A 13,930-nucleotide genomic window follows, 5' to 3' on the forward strand; every position below is an offset into this window, starting at 1 on the left:
GGCAAGGGAGTCGTAGATGAACTTAACGCCCAGCCTGGAGAAAGATTTCATCTCTCCTAACACTAGAATTTGTGGACATCCAATGAACAGATCCAGGGCACTCACCATAGTCCTCGCTGGCCCTTCCTGGCCGTTCCAGGTAGGAGCTGGAGCCGCTGCGGGGTGGGGGGAGGTGCCATTCGGGCTCAGGGGGGCTGCGGGGCCGGTACACCCCCCGGGGGCTCTCTCCGGGGCCCTCCCGCCTGGCCTCGCCGTAGGGCAGGTCCTCAAAGTCGGTGGCCTCGTAGGGCGAGGGGCCGTACAGAGAGTCGCGGGGGAAGAGGTCGTAGTCCGGCAGGCGGGGGGGTCCAGGGCGTGGCGGGGGGGCGAAGATCTCTGGGCCGTAGGGCAGACCACCGTACTCAAAGGGCGGCCCCACACCTCCTGGGCGCGGCCCCGCTCCGTAGCCGGTGGGGGGGCGGAGGACGTTGCAGAGGGTCTCAAAGTCATCTGGTGGGGGGGAGAAGGACATTGTTGGTCAGGGAGGGGGGTCACAAGGCCTCTTCCCAAGGGTCGGGGGGGCATCTGCAAGTGGGCCTGGGGGGCGTTACATGGGATCGGGTCCCAGCCAGGGCCGGATTTAGGTTTGATGTGGCCCTCAGCTCCTGAAGGCAATGGGGCCCTTGATATGTCCTGCTGTCCTTTGTCCACAACAAATTGCCACTGTTTTTTGTGTTGAATATATGCTAGATGGTCATTGATGGACTCCAGCCCTTTGCCCATGTTGCCCTGCAACCAGTCCATGCGGAATGTGGGCACCCCATATATAGAAAGGAGCAAACCAGGGATATTTGAGGGAGCAGGCGAGCAGGCGGGACCCAGGACTTACATCATAGGAGCTGACACAACACTAAACGCGGTTGCTGGGTGTAGGTTTTATTTTTTATCTTATATTTTGTGTTACGGAAGGGGGGGGCATGTCTTCTTCACCTTCTTCTTCGCTACAATATATCCATTTATTCCCAATTGTCAATGTCAAAAGGGACTAAAATCTATAAAATCCATAGAAAATCAACGTGCCAATTTGCTCAATTTCTCTAGGACTCCATGACATCTCCCCTGTCCTCCATAATCCCTCAAGCAAGGTGTCAAGACCCTAATCCTGTCAAATCACTCTGCCAAGCCTTTCCTCCGGGCAATGCCAGATGACAGACTATGCATACATGGACCATTGTCTTCCCATCACCGGCACTCAGGAAGCGCTTATCTGCGCATATCTCCAGCTCTGCATATTCCCCCCTCCCTCCTCCATATGTTAATCCGGTGTAACCCAACCTCTCCTTAATGTATTCATGATGTAACTGGGATGTACTTTGGAGATATGCGCAGATAAGTGCTTCCTGAGTACCGGTGATGGGAAGACAATGGTCCATGTATGCATAGTCTGTCACCTGGCATTGCCCGGAGGAAAGGCTTGGCAGAGTGATTTGACAGGATTAGGGTCTTGACACCTTGCTTGAGGGATTATGGAGGACAGGGGAGATGTCATGGAGTCCTAGAGAAATTGAGCAAATATATTGTAGCGAAGAAGGTGAAGAAGACATGCCCCCCCTTCTGTAACATTTGGAAATGCACATCCAGTTTTTCACCCTTTAATTTTTTGGGGGGGCCCCAAGAGAGTGGGGCCCTAAGCTAGTGCTTGTTTAGCTTACGCGTAAATCTGGCCCTGGTCCCCGGCCTCCCCCTTGTAGCGCAAAGAGCCTCAAAGGGGGAAAGAGGAAGCCCAACACTTGGTAAAGTTGGAATTGCAACTGAAGCAGCATTTGAACTCATGAATTTGGACTAAACATTAGGGGTACAATGGTACCTTGGTTGTCAAACGGCTTGGCTCCCGAACAAATTGGCTCCCGAATGCCTCAAACCCGGAAGTGGGTGTTGCGGTTTGCAAACGCTTTTTGGAAGCCGAACGTCCAACGCGGAATCTGATTGAGCGCAGGAAGCTCCTGCAGCTGATCAGAACCCACGCTTTGGTTTTCAAATAAACTCCCAGAATGGATTACGTTTGGCAACCAAGGTACCACTGCCTTTGGCCCCTGGGAGGCCGGGATGCTGGGCTTGATGGGCCTGATCCAGCAGGACTTTGGCTGCATCGCCTTCCCCCCTCCCGCCCCCCGTGGGTCTTACCCGAGTCCGGGGCTGGGCACAGTGCGCAGTCCATGCTCCAGGCCTCTCCATAGAGGCAGCAGCACTCGGTGTAGGTGACCTGGCGGTCCAGGAGGGGGCGGCTGCAGACCAAGTCGGGCCCCACCTCTTGCCAGCACACGGCCAGGTTGTCATCTGGGGAGAGCAGGAGAAATGGAGAAACTGCCCCAAGGCGCATCTATGGGGGCCAGGCCTCTTCCTGCCCCCTTCCCCCCCCAGGCCCCAAACCCGCGCGGATCCTGTTCACACGGATCCTGCGGAGTGGAGGAGTAAACACGGAGAGCCCAAATGACCAGATCTGGATTTGGAATCAAGGAAGCAGCTCCTGGAAAAACTTTGGGATCCGCTGAGCTGGAGCATCAGCCCTCTGCAGGAATCTCACACGGAGTGATCCCTTTCAAAATCCTAAGGGATCAAACCGCAAAAGAACTAGTGAGGCTGAAGATGGCCAAAAAAATTAGCCTCTGGAACCTATCGCTACAAGATTTTGGCCCATAACTTTGGGGAAAGAGGTGAGCCCAGAAGGGGTTGGGACTGCTTCCCCCAGGTCCACGGACTCAGCACCCAGAGTTAAGTACGAGAAATGGAGACCCAGCATACCTGCCCCCCCAGGTGCCCCCTACCTGCAAATGGGACGCAGAGGGGGCCCCAGGCCCTTAACTGCCTTAGATGCAAAGTGGGGGGAAAGGGGGGGTTGTGCATTGCATTAGGGGCACCCCTAAACTGTTCCTCTCACTTGATTCCTGGGTTTCCCCCAAAACCAGGATGAGGAGTTGGGTTGAGCAAAATGCTCCTGAGGAATGAATCTGGGATCTCTGGAGAAGCATCACGGAAGGGCAGAGTTGGAATCAGGGCCGTCTTAAGCATATCTGCTGCTGTGGTGCAAAGATCCCTCCGGCACCCCCTTTTTTTAGGGCTGGAGGAGGCGGGCAGCGGCTGGAGGGCGGCTCCTCCGGTGGGGAGGAGGTGGAGACTGCAGATGGCGCCTCCTGGCTCAGCTGGACGCTTCGTGCCGGGTGGCCACCACAGGCAGCTTGAGTGGGTGAGGGCGCGTGTGCCACCCCTGCCAAGTGTCAGGTGGGTTTTTTCCCTTTTAGCCTCCTGGCGCCACGCAGAATTCGGCGACTGCAGGCTAAAAGGGAAAAAACCGAGGTGTGATGGTCTGGGACTCGGACTCGGATGCTGAACCTGAGGGATCCCAGCCTGCACAGGATTCCCCGCCTCCAGAACCAGCTGAGCCGGGGCTGGGGCTTGAGCCTGAAGGGTCCTCACCTGTGCTGGATCCTCAGGTGCAGGCACCAGCTGAGTCCGCTCTGGCTCCGGAGGTGATGGAGGACCCATTGCCTGCAGGTGCTCCACTCTCAGCCCCATCAGAGGAAGCTGAGGTTGCCTCTGGGTCCGGTAACCCTCCAGCCTCTCCTAAGCTCCAGAGGCTCAGGGCAGAGAGGCAGAGGGAACTCAGTTCCCGCAGGAGGAGGGCTCACCTCCAGGCCAGGAGAGGCGAGTCACCTGAGGATCGGGGCTGCCCTATGCCTTGGGGCAGATAAAAGCCGTCCAGTCCCAAGTTGCGGAAGCAGCATTGTTGGTTGCTAGTTCCTGCCTGAGCTCCTGACCCGCCCTGGCTCCCTGCTTGCAAGCCTGTTCCTGACTTCACCCGACTCCCTGCCCTCACCCAGCTCCAGCTACTACGGACTGCCTCCACATTGCACCTTTGACCACAGACCAGACTTGGACCATGCCTCTCGGGTAACCCGTGGGACCAGCACACGAGGCAATGCTTGGCAGGAGTGGTGCATCCACCCTCGCTCACTCAGCGCACCCGACTCTTGCCTGGCGCCCTGTGCCACTGGCCTCTGTGGGCAAGATGGGCCTGGTTGGGAGGGAGCCCATGCAGGAATCGAAGGGAGGAAGGGAGTCCGAGAGAGGCCAGGATGGATCAAGGAGAGAGAAACAGCCGAGGGGGGAAATTGGGAAGTGGGTGGGCGTGGGGAGGGGTCTGCCCCATACCTGCGCCTTGGCTGTCGTTGGTCACACAGCGGCGATGTGAAGCGTCCAGCACCAGAGGGGCAGCGCAGGAGCAGTAGTAGGAGCCAATGGTGTTGATGCAGCGCCCCCCCACGCAAGGCTCCGCCTCCTCGTCAAGGCACTCGTCGTTATCTGGGGAGGGACAAGGGGGGGTCAGAGGAGCGGGGGGGCCCTTCGTTTTGCAGAATCATAGAGTTGCAGAGTCGGGAAAAGGCGCCAAGTGCCATGCAACCCTCTGCAATATAGCTAGTTCCTAAAGTTTATACGCTGCTCGACTGCAAAAACAGCAGCTAATATATGGTAAGTTATCAATAATAGTTTAAAATGTTCAGAAATTTAATAGGCTTAAAACAGATTGAAACTTGCACTGGGTTAGGCTCAGTGCTTTTTTTCTGGGGGGATGCATAGCCCTAAACATTTTGCGAATCTTTGTACTTTTGTCCATTTACTGTATTTATCCCCCACCAAACTGAATTATAAAATGGTGATTTCCATGAGTCAAAATGAGAGTACCCCTAAACATTTATTTTTTAGGGGGAAAGTACTGGTCCGCCTTCTCTAAATGGGGACGTTTCAAGCACAGCAAAGGTGGCACGGCCTGATTTCAAGAGGCAGGGAGTTCCAAAGGGTCAGGGTTAATTGATTTCTTGCCAATGTGGGCAGCCTGCGGCACCTGCAAGAGTGCCAGGTCTGCTGATGCAGCTGGTCAGGTGGGCACGTGTGGGCGCGAGGAGGGACCGTTTACCCGTGGGGTCCCTCTGGGGCATAACCGGGGCAGAAGGGGGTTTGGAGGCGGACAGAGGCTCTCACCAATGCACTCCAAGTGCTGCGTCTCGTAGTAGTAGCCGTTGGGGCAGTAGCAGGCGTAGCCGGGGACCTTGTTGACGCAGACGCCCCCCTTGCACACCTGGGCGTTGAAGAGGGAGCACTCGTCCACATCTGCCCAGGAAAAGGAGAGGGTCAGCGAGAGAGAGCCCCCCAGGACCAAGGGCGCCGCGCCCAGAAACCCCACTGCCTCCCGAGTGCCAAGGACAGACTCAGGAGGGTGGGCAGGGCACAGATTCCCCCTGACAAAAGCCCCCCAAGAGCAGCAAATCTCACCTGCGAGGGAGGAGAGGCTTCCGGTGATGGGGGCAGCGAAGCCGTTGCCGTGAGGACACAGGGCCTGGTACTCAGCTGGGGGGTGGAAGGAGGAGAGGACCCGTCAGCGGAGCCCAAGGACCCTCTGCTCCTGCCCTGCTTGCAGAACCCTGCAGAAGTTCACCCCCCGCACCCTAACAGGCAGTGTTGCCTAGTGGTTGGAGTGTCAGACTAGGACATGGGTCGGCAAACTAAGGCCCGTGGGCTGGATCAGGCCCATTTGCCTTCTAAATCCATCCTGTGTGCCGAAATCTCCGTTTGACTGAGCTACTCCTCCAGTTGAGCCTTTGGAAACTCCGAAGATGATTAACGACCTAAGCCTTTGATGAGGCTTCAGGCACGTTCACTCATTACACAGAGTATCCAAGCAGCAGAAGGACGAGAAATATGAGCTACATTGCTAAGAGTTTTATTTCAAACAACACAGACAGAAAAGAATATACAGCCTCTCTCTGTGAAAGGCAGAGAACAACTGGTACAAAGAAACAGGAAACCAGTAACATCATCCGTCTCCCGTGAGACTTCCAACAGTCTGGAATGTAAACAGAGTCTTGTGACTCCAAGCGCTGCACAGTGCGGACAGTCCAGGAATCGCCGCGTGGATTGCCAGCACACGGGTTCTTTCCCTCTCCCTCACAGGGTGGCGCCACCAGCGCCTCCTCCCTCCCTCCTCCTGACTTCTCCCCGTCCTGCCTAGAGGAGGAAGGGGGCTGGGCTTTGTTGCTGCCAAGCCCTCTCCGGGGCCCTTTTGCGTGCCGCTCATCGTCCCTCCGCTGCCGCTGCCGCCAGCCCTGGCCACTTGCAAGACACAGGAGCCAAGGTTGGCTGAGCGCCCCCTCAAGCGGCCGCCATTTAAAGCAGCCCCCATGTGGAGCCCTTTCGCGCGCTGCTCATCGTCCCTCTGAGCCGTTCATCCCCCCCAAATAGTCCAGCCCCCACAAGGTCGGAGGGACAGTGGACCAGCCCCTTGCTGAAATGTGTTGAGGACCCCTGGACTAGGACATGGGTGAGACCATGAAGCTCTCCCTGCGTGACCAGGGTCAGTGACTGCGTCAGCCTAGCCTACCTCACAAGGTGGTTGTTGTGGGGATGAAATGAGACGAGGCTTGAATCCCCCCTCAGGCTTAGGGCTCATGGACCCTTCCTCGCCTCTGTGAGCTCCTTACTCAGGGCAGCTGTCTACCAGCTCCATCTGGTACGCAGGATGAGACCCTCCCTGCCCACAGACTGTCCGGCCAGAGTGGTGCATGCTCTAGTTATCTCCCGCTTGGATTACTGCAATGCGCTCTTTGTGAGGCTACCTTGGAAGGTGACCTGGAAACTGCAATTAATCCAGAACGCAACAGCTAGACTGGGGACTGGGAGCGGCCGCCAAGACCACATAACACCGGTCTTGAAAGACCTACATTGGCTCCCAGTACGTTTCCAAGCACAATTCAAAGTGTTGGTGCTGACCTTGAAAGCCCTAAACGGCCTCGGTCCAGTATACCTGAAGGAGTGTCTCCACCCCCATCGTTCTGCCCGGACACTGAGGTCCAGCTCCGAGGGCCTTCTGGCGGTTCCCTCACTGTGAGAAGCCAAGTTACAGGGACCTAGGCGGAGGGCCTTCTCGGTGGTGGCGCCCGCCCTGTGGAATGCCCTCCCACCAGATGTTCAAGAGATAAACAACTACCTGACATTTAGACATTCAGAAGACATCTGAATGCAGCCCTGTTTAGGGAAGCTTTTAATGTTTGATGTATTACAGTATTTTTTATATTTTTTGGGAAGCCGCCCAGAGTGGCTGGGGAAGCCCAGCCAGATGGGCAGGGTATAAATAATATATTATTATTATTATTATTATTATTATTATTATTATTATTATTATTACCTGTCCCTGGGGCAGGGCAAGCCTGGATGTGACAGTCGACCCCCCAGCCGTGGCCCAGGCTGCAGCAGCACTCTTGGCGCGTGGCGTTCCAGGCCAAGACGTTCTCGCAAGCCTGCGCTGCGTTGGGGTCATAGTAGCATTCTCGCCGGACGTCCTCGCCGGTCCCAGAGGGCCAGGTCTCGGGCCGCGGAGCCTCGGGGCGGCGAGGGAAGGCCGGGGGGCGCGCTGGAAAAGGCAGAAGGGGGGAGAGTTGGAGGAGGTCTGGGAAAGAGCAGCCAGGGGAATTGAGGGGGGGAAAGACTCCCCTATGGAGAAAGGACCCCCCCCCCAGCCCAGCTCAAAGCCTCTCACCGGCTCCTGGCACAGCGACACAGCGCCCGATCATGGGGTCAAATTCTTCGCCCGCCCGGGGGCAGATGCAGAGGAAGGAGCCCTCCACATTCTCACAGGGGGCAGTGCCACATACCCCTCGCAGCATCTCACACTCGTTCATGTCTGTGGGGGGCAGCAAAGGGGGGGTGATGGCGGAGGGGCTCACCGGAGACCTGTCCCCACCTGCCCCGTCCCCTCTGCCCCTTGTCCCCTACGGAGGCAGCCCCTTCCTCAGGAGACCGTGGTGGAGAACGTGGGCATCGCCAACCTCCCTCCCTCGCCCCCACCACGTACCCAGGCAATGGCGCCCGTCCCTGGCGCTCTCGTAGCCCTGGTCACAGATGCACTGGAAGGAGCCGGGCAGGTTGTGGCACACAGCGTGGGCACCACAGAGGGAGCTGTTCTGGCACTCGTCCACGTCTGGAAAACACCAAGGTGACCCACTCAGCGCTCGCTCTCTCCCTCCACCCACCGCAGGCTTGTGGGGGATGTGATATGTAAGTAGCAGTCAAGTACAACATTCCTTGTTTTCCTAGAGTGGACGTGCAGGAATGTTTGAACCAGCCAGTCAAAAACATCCTGTTTCCTCCTGGCCTGGAGCATCCTTCCTCTTGCATGTGACCTTACCTGTCCAGGTAACAAAAGGACAAGTCACGCAGCACACTCTCTCTCTCTCTGACTTCCTCCATCGCTGGAGCAGCTTTTTAGCTAGAAATGCTCTGTTGGTTTTCAGTCAACACTGGGATTATCCCCATATGGGCTAGATCCACATGAATATAGTTATTTGTAACGAAGTCTGCCTTCAGGGATCCAACTGTGAACTGAATGTGTGAGTAAACTTCTTTTATATACTTGACACAAGACTGCCATGTGTTTATTCTTTTAAGAGGGATAAAAGGGAACTTACAAGGAATTTACAATTCAATAATGAATTGTATATAATAGTGAGAGGCTGACACGAGCCTGCAACCAGTTATTTGCTGCGTAGTTAAAAGGGGAATGTGAAACACTGCTAAGTTAAGGAACTTGCTAGCTCAAGTTAGGAAGGATATGAATAAACAATATATCCTCCTGCCTCCCTGAACATTCCCATAGCTTGCACCCCTTTGCCAGCCTGGCCCGGGGGCAGGAGGCGCCCCCTCCCATCTGATGGGTTTGCCCCTTGTGCACCCCTTCCCCCCCGTGACTCACCCACACAGTCCCCGGTGGCTGTGGCCTGGTAGCCCGTCTGGCAGCTGGCGACGCAGTGGTAGGACCCCGGGGTGTTTTCGCAGCGCTTCTCCCCACAGAGGCTCACGCCGTACTCCTGGCATTCGTTGATGTCTGAAGGAAGGCCCCATAAGTACATGTTGTGGGGCAGGGGAGGAAAGAGAGGAAGGACCACAAAACGTGATGTCAAACGTAAGAGCGTCAACAGAGCTTGCTGCATAAGGACAGCAGAGCAGAGAGTCCAGCGTCCGGATCGCAAGGGGTCAATAAATATGACCTGAGAGCAATGGGGACTCGCCCCTCTTGCCGTTTGCAGCAACTGGGACTCAGAAAAAATGGGAGGCAGAGCCATTGTAGCTGAGAGCCATCCATAGGCGTCTCTCCTCCTCCATGGATTGGACTAATCTTTTTTAAAAGCCATCCAGGTCCGTGGCCGTCACTGTGGGAGGGAGTTCCACAGTTCAACTCAGCGAAGGAGGACTTTCTTTCACCTGCCCTGAACCTTCCAGCCTTCAGCTTCATTCGAGTCAAGAGCCTCCCAAGTCTGGAGGGATCTCTTTGATGGGGGTAGCTTAATTGAATTTATATACTGCCCTATACCCGGAGGTCTTAGGGTGGTTCACAAATAATAATAATAATAATAATAATAAAGAATAAAATTTTTATTTATACCCCACTCTCCCCAGCCAGAGCCGAGCTCAGGGTGACTAACACCAGTAAAATTATAGTAAAAACATAACAGGGGGGACGACCCAATTTAAAATACAGGTTAAAATACAATTTAAAATGCAACCTCATTTTAATAGTAGCCCATAGATCAAAACCATAAGGGGAGAGAAATATAAGGGTCAGACCGAGTCCAAACCAAAGGCCAGGCGGAACAGCTCCGTCTTGCAGGCCCTGCAGAAAGATGTCAAGTCCCGCAGGGCCCTAGTCTCTTATGACAGAGCGTTCCACCAAGTCGGGGCCAGTACTGAAAAGGCCCTGGCCCTAGTTGAGACCAATCTAACCCCCTTGTGGCCTGGGCCCCCCAAAGTGTTGTCATTTGTGGACCTTAAGGTCCTTCGCGGGGCAGACCAGGAGAGGCGGTCCCGTAGGTATGAGGGTCCTAGATCACAATATATAAAATCAAAATAAAAACAATAACCCAACAATACCACCCCCCCCCAGGCAACAAAGGAGGTGGGGACACCTTGGCAGCCTCAGAAATCACAGTATCATAGTTGGAGGGGACCCCAAAGGTCCTGTAGTCCACCCCCAGCCGGCAAGGCAAGAATCTCAGCTCAAGCCTCCCAGACAGATGTCTACGCAGTGAAGCCCCGGGGGAAAAGAGAGGCTTCCAGACCCCCCCAGACCCCCGACTTGGGCCCTGCAGCAACACTCACCAATGCAGTCTCCCGTGCTGCCAGCCTGGTAGCCGGCCTGGCAATCTGCCACGCAGCGGTAAGAGCCGGGCGTGTTCTCACAGCGCTGCGTCCCACAGAGGGCCGCCCCGTACTCCTGGCACTCGTCGATATCTAGGGGAGTGGGAGGTCAGGCCCAGGCCAGGGTTTCCTTGGCCCTCCCCCCGTCTCCCTCTTGCCGCCCCCGGTGCCCCTCACCTTCGCAGGAGGCCTTGTTGGCGCTGCTGCGAGTGCCCGGCGGGCAGTAGCAGTCGAAAGAGCCCTCGGTGTTGGCGCAGTGGCCCCCCGCACATGCCGTGCCCGGTTGGCATTCGTCAATATCTGTGGGGAGGGAGGGAAGGGGGGTCAGCATGGCAGGGAGATGCCCACCCCCAAGCCCAGCCCCCAAGGAAGAGATCCAAGACGTGAAATTAGCTAAAATGTATAAAATAAGTAATAAAGGTTGGAAATGTAAAGGAAAAGCAAGGAACATGTTATCACTTGTGGTGGGAATGTAAAAAAGTGAAAAACCTCTGGGAAATGATATATAACGAGATGAAAAAGATGTCGAAAGATACATTTATTAAGAAACCAGAAGCATTTTTACTTGGCGTTGTAGGAGATGATACAAATAGACAGGACTGTAAGTTGTTTTTATACGCAGTGACGGCAGCAAGAATATTATTGGCACAAAAATGGAAACAGGAAGAATTACCAACGAAAGAAGAATGGAGGATGGTGTTATGTACTGAAGTTCTCACCCTGGGCCAGCAGGGGGATACTGTAGATAGTTATGCAAATGAATGATCAAAAAGTGACGTTCAGGGATTGGATAGTTTTGTATGCAAATGAAGGATCGAAAAGTGACGTTCAGTGATTGGATAGTTTTAGAAAATGGCAACAGTTACATTGTTCTGTAGCTCTATATAAGCAGGCTGACTGAGCTCCTCAGTCAGTTCTGTTCCAGCTTACAAAATAAAGAGCTGCTTTGGAGAAATCGCTGTGTCGTCTGCTATGCCAACCCACAACCCAACAGATGAAATCGATGGACTATGCAGAATTCGATAAATTAACAGGAAGGATTTGAAACCTGCGGGACCAGAGATTCTCAGAAGAACTATTTGAAAAGTAATTGTAATGAACAGATTATGCTAGTAGGATTGCAAGAAGTTTTGTTAAGGAGGATTAGTTGAAATATTGCAAAAAAAGACTATGAGGAAAATTACTAGTTAATGATAATTAAGAGAATTAAGAGTAACAGAAGAATTAGGAAATACAGAAAAAGTGATAAAGACGGGAAATCACCAGAGGAGCTGACGGAAGTAAAAAATATTGTATAAGGTAAGAAATTATGTTATATGAATGTTGGAAATGATATGTTAAAAAAACTAATAAATACAGGTGAAACTCGGAAAATTAGAGTATCGTGGAAAAGTTCATTTATTTCAGTAATTCAACTTAAAAGGTGAAACTAATATATGAGATAGAAATTAAATCAGGAAAACAAGGATTGCAAATAGAGCAATATTGGACCTCTGAGAAGTAGAAACATGCACATGGACTCAGGGCTTGGCTTGGGCCCCTTTGGCATCAATTACTGCCTCAATGCGGTGTGGCATGGATGCGATCAGCCTGTGGCGCTGCTGAGGGGTTATGGAAGACCAGGAAGCCTCAATAGCAGCCTGTTTTGCTGATTTCATTTAATATTCTAATTTTCTGAGATTGTTAATTTGGGGTTTTCATCAGCTGTACGCCATAATCATCACAATGATCACAAATCAAGGCTTGACATATCTCGCTTTGCATGTTATGAGTCTATCTCATATATTAGTTTCACCTTTTAAGTTGAATCACTGAAATAAACGAACTTTTCCACGATATTCTAATTTTCCGAGTTTCTCATATATATATATATATATATATATATATATATATATATATATATATATATATATGCTTTCGTAGATTTTCACGGGTACAGGAATGCAGGTTTTGGTGTCCTCGGGTGTCTTCCCGTGTAAAAGTTGGGGTGTCTAGGCGACGTTTCGACGAGGTCTCACTCGTCATCTTCAGGCTGGTGCTTTCGGCTTCTTGTTACTGGAACAGAGCAGGATCTCAGTGTTTGAGTTCCTATAAATACTGTTGAGGGGGTGTGGTGTATAGCCTCCAATGTTCTGGGCAGAGAGGAAGTTCCCAGGCTAGTGTGCCTTTTCTTCTTTTGTTCCTTAATTACTTGAGGGATATCTTGAGTGATTTCTTGAGTGATATCCTGAGAAACACCCTCACAACATGAACAAGCGTGACGACACATCCCGCTTGCCAGACATCTGGAAATTAGCCCTCCCCACAAAAACTGACACCAGATCCAGAGGCACACAGAACGCCATCACCAACCAACCACACCAGACCCAAACCCAGACCCTCTCCACAGATAAATTACAGACACCATCCAGTAGCCAAACCATGGTGGCACCTCCGGATGCTGCACCCCCCTGCAATCCCTACACAGATCTGGCTGACACAGGCCACAAAACCACAGCTCGCCCCTATACACGAAGCCAAGCCAGAGCACAACTAAGTGCAGTACAGCCATCTTCTCAGAAAAACTCTTCACAAAGTTCAAGAGGTCAAGACACAAAGACTTTAGCAACTAATCCACACCTAATGACCCACCTAAGTGGTACTCAGGATATCACTCAAGAAATCACTCAAGATATCCCTCAAGTAATTAAGGAACAAAAGAAGAAAAGGCACACTAGCCTGGGAACTTCCTCTCTGCCCAGAACATTGGAGGCTATACACCACACCCCCTCAACAGTATTTATAGGAACTCAAACACTGAGATCCTGCTCTGTTCCAGTAACAAGAAGCCGAAAGCACCAGCCTGAAGATGACGAGTGAGACCTCGTCGAAACGTCGCCTAGACACCCCAACTTTTACACGGGAAGACACCCGAGGACACCAAAACCTGCATTCCTGTACCCGTGAAAATCTACGAAAGCATATATATATATATATATATATATATATATATATATATATATATGCAGGTTTTGGTGTCCTCGGGTGTCTTCCCGTGTAAAAGTTGGGGTGTCTAGGCGACGTTTCGACGAGGTCTCACTCGTCATCTTCATTGTCAGCTGGAAGGTTTCCTCCCCGTAGAGGTGAGATATTTGCTTTCGTAGATTTTCACGGGTACAGGAATGCAGGTTTTGGTGTCCTCGGGTGTCTTCCCGTGTAAAAGTTGGGGTGTCTAGGCGACGTTTCGACGAGGTCTCACTCGTCATCTTCAAGATGACGAGTGAGACCTCGTCGAAACGTCGCCTAGACACCCCAACTTTTACACGGGAAGACACCCGAGGACACCAAAACCTGCATTCCTGTACCCGTGAAAATCTACGAAAGCATATATATATATATATATATATGAAGAGATCCAAGATGGCCGCCTCCCTCCACCTCCCAGGCCGCATCTGTGCCAGCCTGCATCCCACGCCAGGCGGCCCTCAGGTGGCCCTTGGGGTCCGGGGCCCCTTACCGATGCAGGAGGCCCCGCTGGGGGCGATGGTGAAGCCCTGGGCACACAGGCAAGTGTAGGAGCCCTCGGTGTTGAGGCACTCGCCCCGCGGGAAGCAGAAGTCGCCCTCCAGGCACTCGTTGACGTCTGGGGGGCAGAGAAAGAGGCGGGGGCATTGGGGGTGCTCAGCCGGGGGAGGGGGAGGAGGCTCAGAGGGGGCCGGGGGGCCACCTT

At 53.2% G+C, this 13,930-nt stretch overlaps 1 protein-coding gene across 3 annotated transcripts in view; it reads right to left on the bottom strand.

Moving 5' to 3' along the window:
* Positions 1–13,930, bottom strand: part of LTBP4 (latent transforming growth factor beta binding protein 4) — a 60,150-nt gene that overhangs the window by 2,245 nt on the left and 43,975 nt on the right. For all 3 annotated transcript variants that reach the window (XM_081921899.1, XM_081921898.1, XM_081921897.1), the window contains 12 exons: positions 13,718–13,843; positions 10,399–10,521; positions 10,183–10,314; positions 8,780–8,911; positions 7,883–8,008; positions 7,568–7,711; positions 7,217–7,441; positions 5,308–5,382; positions 5,017–5,145; positions 4,189–4,338; positions 2,164–2,316; positions 106–489 (listed from right to left, as the gene is read on the bottom strand). In XM_081921899.1, the coding sequence (XP_081778025.1) occupies positions 106–489; positions 2,164–2,316; positions 4,189–4,338; positions 5,017–5,145; positions 5,308–5,382; positions 7,217–7,441; positions 7,568–7,711; positions 7,883–8,008; positions 8,780–8,911; positions 10,183–10,314; positions 10,399–10,521; positions 13,718–13,843 (1,899 nt within the window). The remainder of the gene's footprint in view (positions 1–105; positions 490–2,163; positions 2,317–4,188; positions 4,339–5,016; positions 5,146–5,307; positions 5,383–7,216; positions 7,442–7,567; positions 7,712–7,882; positions 8,009–8,779; positions 8,912–10,182; positions 10,315–10,398; positions 10,522–13,717; positions 13,844–13,930) is intronic.

This window comes from Podarcis melisellensis, assembly GCF_964234715.1.
Source record: "Podarcis melisellensis genome assembly, chromosome: 8".
In the NCBI taxonomy this organism is placed as follows: domain Eukaryota; kingdom Metazoa; phylum Chordata; class Lepidosauria; order Squamata; family Lacertidae; genus Podarcis; species Podarcis melisellensis.